Source organism: Pyxicephalus adspersus, chromosome 12 (assembly GCF_032062135.1).
Source record: "Pyxicephalus adspersus chromosome 12, UCB_Pads_2.0, whole genome shotgun sequence".
Lineage (NCBI taxonomy): Eukaryota > Metazoa > Chordata > Amphibia > Anura > Pyxicephalidae > Pyxicephalus > Pyxicephalus adspersus.
In genome coordinates this window covers 42,598,748-42,604,760 of record NC_092869.1, presented here as the reverse complement: position 1 = coordinate 42,604,760, position 6,013 = coordinate 42,598,748, and the positions used below count along the sequence as shown (strand labels likewise).

The window sequence follows — 6,013 nt, the reverse complement described above, 5'->3', positions numbered from 1 at the left end:
GGGCATTGCAGGACCTTTAAACTGTTCCCCAGGAGGGGGCTTTGCAGGACCCTTAAACTGTTCCCCAGGTGGGGGCATTGCAGGAACATTAAGCTGTTCCCCAGGAGGGGGCATTGCAGGACCCTTAAACCGTTCCCCAGGTGGTGGCATATCAGGGCCCTTGAAATGGTCTCCATGAGAAAGACCCTCAGTGTCTTTAAGCCGTTCAGGCAAATCAGAACCACCAAAGCGGTAATGGGAAGGTTGAATCTTGGGGTCTTTAAGGTCTTCTTGATGTGAGGAAAATTCATGTCCTGCAAAGTGTTCCCGAAATGGTGGTTTTTCAGAACCTCCAAAGCGTTCCTGAGGTGGTGGTTGTTCAAGGCCTCCCATGTGGTCCTTGGAAGATGTCAACTCAGGGCCCCCAAAGTGGTCTCTCAAATGTGTCTCTGAGTAGCAAAAATTGGGTGGTCGAAATTCTTGAGCACCAAACCGGGGTCTGGGATGGTCTTCAGGGAAAGGAAACCTGCCCCGAGGTGGTATAGAAGTAAACCTAGCTCTTCCCCTCGGTTGAATGTCTGCAGAATTGAACCTAAAGCGCTGAGAACTATCAGGGTGTCCAAACCGATCACGGAAAGGAGTTTCAGGCGCAGTGTTCCGATCATATTGTGGGCCCATCCCATCTCCATACTTTTCATAGGGGGCACCTTCAGGAGATTCACATATGTTAGATCCAGAATTTTTGGAGTCCCCAAAACGTTCCAAAGGGGAAGAAGTATTTTCTGCGTTCCACCTATCCTGCGATTTGCTCCATCTATCATTGGAAGGTTCCTTAGAACCACTCCACCTATCACCAGGGGGTTGATCCCACTTATTGCCCACATCATCACCTTTATTACCCCTCCTGTTAAACGGAGGACCATCAGACCTTTTCCACGTTTCTATCGGAAGGTTTGTCTCTCTATCTAGTATTGGTCCAGGGGAGTATTCTGGTATCTCCTTTGCTGGGGCTTCTGAAACTTGAGGTGGTTTGGGTCTTTCCCAGGGCTGATCAGCATGATCTTTTGGCTTGTCCCATCTGTTAGCAGGAACCATACGATCACTAACTTCTACATACTGCTTGGATGAGTCTGTTGGGGTAGACTGGTCCTTCGGTTCATTTGTCCAGAGTTGGTGTTCCCTTTCATGTATAGGATGGGAGCCATAAAATCCATGTGGTCCAGGAGGAGGGAATCGAGGAGGTGCAAAACCATGTCCTTGGGCAAATCTAAAATAGCAAGAGGCAAACTCTTAGCAAAGCAGACAGAAGACATGTGTATACATATAATAATCTATTTCATAATAATCTGCTGAAGAAAAAAACATTTTTAATGAGAAGACTGGACCTTGCATGTTTTTTTCTTACTTACAGCTTCTAAATCAGAAAGCTGTATGTATCCTAACCCAGTTACCCATTTCTATTGGTCTGGTATGGTAATGGGTATCCTCAGTAAGTAAGATGTAGCAGGTAACAGCAGGAGGGACAAAAGCAACAAATCCCATGAAGAAGATATCTGCCTTTTGAAAACTCCAGATTTTAGTGACCTTAGGAAGATCTTAAGCAAAATACAAACTGCATGCAACCCGCTGGAGGTATATGCCACAATATGGAATGCAAGACTTCTATTGATCAAGTAGTAAGAAATCCCAAAAGGAACCTTGATTTATTTCTAATAATGGTTGCCTAGCCTGTGTGTTAATAACAAGAAAAGAAAAGATGTCTTTTTGTGGCTGTTTGATTATTTACACATTATGTTACTACTTTGAATTGCAGACTTTGAGCTTTAATTCAGTGGGTTGAACAAAAAGATTGCATAAAAATGTGAGAAACTAAAGCCTTTTGTTTTTACACAATCACTCCATTTCAGGGGCTCAAAAGTAATCGGACAATTGACTCAAAGACCCACGGAAGACATCAGTGCTGAATGATCGCAGAATCATTTCCATGGTAAAGAAAACCCCTTCACAACAGCCAACCAAGTGAACACTCTCCAGGAAGTAGGCGCATCGATATTCAAGTCTACCATAAAGAAAAGACTGCATGAAAGTAAATACAGATGGTGCACTGCAAGGTGCAAGCCACTCATAAGCCTCAAGAATAGAAAGGCTAGATTAGACTTTGCTATATAAAAAAAAAAAATCTAAAAAAAGCCAGCAAAGTTCTGGAAAAACCAAGATCAACCTTTACCAGAATGATGGCAATTAACAAGTATGGAGAAGGTGTGGAACAGCACATGATCCAAAGCATAGCACATGATCTGTAAAACATGGCGGAGGCAGTGTGATGGCTTGGACGTGCATGGCTGCTGGTGGCACTGGGACACTAGTGTTTATCCATGATGTGACACAGGACAGAAGCAGCCGAAATAATTCTGAGGTGTTCAGAGACATACTGTCTGCTCAAATCCAGCTAAATGCAGTCACATTGATTGGGAGGCGTTTTATAATACAGATGGACAAAGACCCAAAACATACAGCCAAAGCAACCCAGGAATTTATTAAAGCAAAGAAGTGGAATATTCTTGAATGGCCAAGTTAGTCACAAGCGAACAGCAACTGAAAGCCACTGCAGTAAAGGCCTGGCAGAGCATTAAAAAGGAGGAACCCCAGCATCTGGTGATGTCCATGAGTTCAATACGACAGGCTATCATTGCCAGCAAAGGGTTTTTAACTAAGTAAATAGTCCAAAGAAACTGACTAATGCAAAATCATGAAAAGTTCAGGGGTTGGATCTGTTTTATCAATAAAGCGGAACTAAACTGAGAATAAAAAAAAATTACACTTACCTTTAATCCTGCAGATCCCTTGATAGGGCTCGACTTTTCCTCGATCCGGTCCCGCGTTGTCCTGGAATTCCTTTTCGTTATGGCACTGCCTTCTTCTTATTCCATCTTATTTTTGTCTTCTTGTTACGTCACCTGATTTTACACTGTGCAGGTAGTGCAAGATCGGGCATGTGCAGAAGAAGCACCCAGAGCCTCCAAGGATATATTAGGGAGGTATCCCAGGAGGCTGTGCACTCCCATTCAGTCTGGATCGCCGTGGACTGAAAGGGGCACAGTGCTGCACCAATTTTCTTGTAGTTAAAACAATTTTTCTTTTACATATAAGGGTTGTATTAAATAGTATGCCAGCAACCTTAGCTAACACTGAAATACAGAGGTGAGATACATGCATGATAAGTGCTGTCCTTCCTCTGGCTGGACAACATAAAATGATTTTCTGTACAATACATTTTACAAACCTTTAATCACAGAATCACATTTATTAGTGGTTTATACATTTGATTGAAATTCTAAATAAATGTTTCAGGTGATTTGGCTACCCAACTCCTAGACCCCCTGACCTCCAATCTCCATCTACAACACTGAGCCCAACACATGATGCTCTGAACTCTGCATGAAAAAAGCACTACTGCGATATATCAGAGTAACCCAATACAACTGACTTACCTTGGCTCTCTGGGCCCTTCATATGGGCCCCCTGTCTTCATGTTAGAAGGTGGAGGAGGTACAGCGGGCATCAGATCTCGATCAGGGACAGGTGGGGGTCCAAGCGGGTTTAAGTGTTTGGGGTCCTCACTTTGCTTCTCCATACTAGAAGCAGAAACATCCAATGGAGGATTATGGGGAGGCAAAGAAGGAGCACTATGACCCATTGGTGGTTTGGCATTCCTAAAAGCCTGCTGTGCTTGATAACTAAGTCCAGTAGGTAAAGTGTTATTTCCAGGAATAAAAGATGATGCAGTTATTGGTGCATCTATTCTTGCTGGAGGCATTGTGGGAGGTGCAGATAACACACCAGATGAGCTGGTGGTGGTGACAGAACTGGCAGAAGGTAATGGTGCAGGTATGGCAACAGACTGAGCTGGCTGAGTCTCTGACGTAGTGCTCGCTGTAGGTGGTGAAGGCTGTGTGACAGGAGCAGGGGGAAGAGGTGGCTGCACAACCTCTGCAGAGGGGGAACTAACAGGTGGTGGAGGTGGAGGAGCACTGGATGCCGGAGGAAGTGGTGGCGCAGTTAGAGGTGGAAGAGGGGGCGTGGCTTCAGGATATGTAGGTGGAAGAGAGGGAGGTGGGCCAGTGCTATATACTGGTGCAGTATAAGGAGGCTGTATGCTCCCTCCACTGGGAAGAGCTGCAGGAACAGCCGGAGGCATGACTGGGGGGTATGCTGGGTACTGGGGTACCATGGCAATCCCACCTATATAGTGACTGCCACCATACTGCTGCTTTAAATTTTTCAGAGAGGTGAGTTTGTCCTTCAGATGAGTCTTTGTGGATTTCATGTGAGTCTGCCAGGATGCCCACTGAACCTGGTACTCATGCAGCTGGTCCTTGTGGGGGTAAGTCTGTAATAACTCCTGCCACTTCTTGAATTGATTTTCCCATTCTTGGTGCAGTGACAAGAACTGCTTCTGCTGCATCTCATAGTGCTGGAGCTGGACATCCACAGTCATTGCCTGCATAGAGGAAATGGAGACTGACATGAGGATTAGGAACACCAAATTGATTGCTTTGTCCCCAAGAACACAGACTGATGTCACCAAGTAGACAGAGAACATCAGCCCAGAAAAACCACTAGAAATATTCCCACATAATTTTTCTGCCCCCCTCCCCTTCCCTGGAGCTGTCCAGAAAGAAGCCCCACATCATTTTTCTGGCCCCTCCCCTTCCTGGGCTGTACAGATAGAAGACCCACATACAATACCCCGCATCACAACTCTCTCTACTTACAGCCAGATGTGGTGGCTCTTGGACAATCTGCTGGCAGCGCTGGAGAAGCTGCTGCATGGCGCTGTGTTTCTGCATGATGCCCTGATACTGGAAGCCAAGGCGGTGCTGTTCGTGTTGCTGCCAGTGAGCGGCCGCCTCTTGCAGGGTCTTAAGCCTCTGAGCTTGTTCCGGATCTTCTGAGAGATTTATACCAGACTGGACGATACAAAGAAAACACGTAATAAACACTGCCCATCACATACACACAACACTGATAACACCTCCTAATGTAATGAAGAGGAGGACAGGGAAAGTCTGGCTGTATCGAGTATCTCACAAGGTAAAAACTTTCTTGTAGGACAGAGACTAAAGACTGAGGCTCAGCAGGACCGATGAGCAGTCAGTATGGGCATTGCCAGTGATGGCTCCTATACTACACTTACCGCAACATTCTCCCCCGGTAATGGCGGCTTGGCTTCCTCTACAGGAGGAGGTGGAGGCTGCTGGGAAGGAGGTGCTGGAATAAATCCTGCAGATGGAGGAACCACACTCTCTTGCGCTGGAGGAGGGGCTTCCCTGCCATGGTACTTGGCTTTCTGCTGTAGGTTTAACAGGTGCTGGTTGTACCAATATTGCTGCTGTTCCTACGAGAGTCCAACACAACACATCACTGGGGGCTCCCAACACCGGTCCCCCTCAACTATTCAAAGGCCCCCCAACCACCACGACCCCCAACACCGGGCCCCCCCCACCCCCCAAACCCCCCCCCCCCCCCCCTCAACACTGGTCCTCTTCAACCGTACATATGCCTCCCCCCTTACCCTCAACCATGCATACCTCCCTAACATCAGTGGCCCTCAACCGTGCATACCCCCCAACACCGGTCCACAACCGTGCACACACCCCCAACACCGGTCCCCCACAACTGTGCATACCCCCCAAAACCTGTCACCTTCAACAAAACCCCCAACAGCGGTACCCCACAATTGTGCATAACCCCCTCCAACACTGGTCCCCCACAACCTTGCATATTCCCCCAACTGTACATATAACCCCAACACCGGTGAATCAGTACTGAGATGTACCAATGGTAGCCCAAAACTAGGCCACGCATGAGTTCCATTCATGAGATCAGTCCATTCATGAGGGTCTGGGCCTATCACCTGGGACCCTTACCAAGGAATCCTGGAGAGCCATCAACCTCTCATTCAGAACCTTTGTTTTGACTCCAGCACCTATGGCAGACCTCCACTCTATTCACCGGGACCCGTCCCCTTTGC

The 6,013-nt window shown here is 47.0% G+C and overlaps 1 protein-coding gene across 1 annotated transcript in view; it reads right to left on the bottom strand.

Annotated features, from left to right (window-relative positions):
- YLPM1 (YLP motif containing 1) overlaps positions 1-6,013 on the bottom strand; it is a 22,362-nt gene that overhangs the window by 14,310 nt on the left and 2,039 nt on the right. The window contains exons 2-5 of the mRNA XM_072427666.1: positions 5,177-5,377; positions 4,755-4,949; positions 3,471-4,480; positions 7-1,246 (exon numbers count right to left, since the gene is read on the bottom strand). Of these exons, the coding sequence (XP_072283767.1) occupies positions 7-1,246; positions 3,471-4,480; positions 4,755-4,949; positions 5,177-5,377 (2,646 nt within the window). The remainder of the gene's footprint in view (positions 1-6; positions 1,247-3,470; positions 4,481-4,754; positions 4,950-5,176; positions 5,378-6,013) is intronic.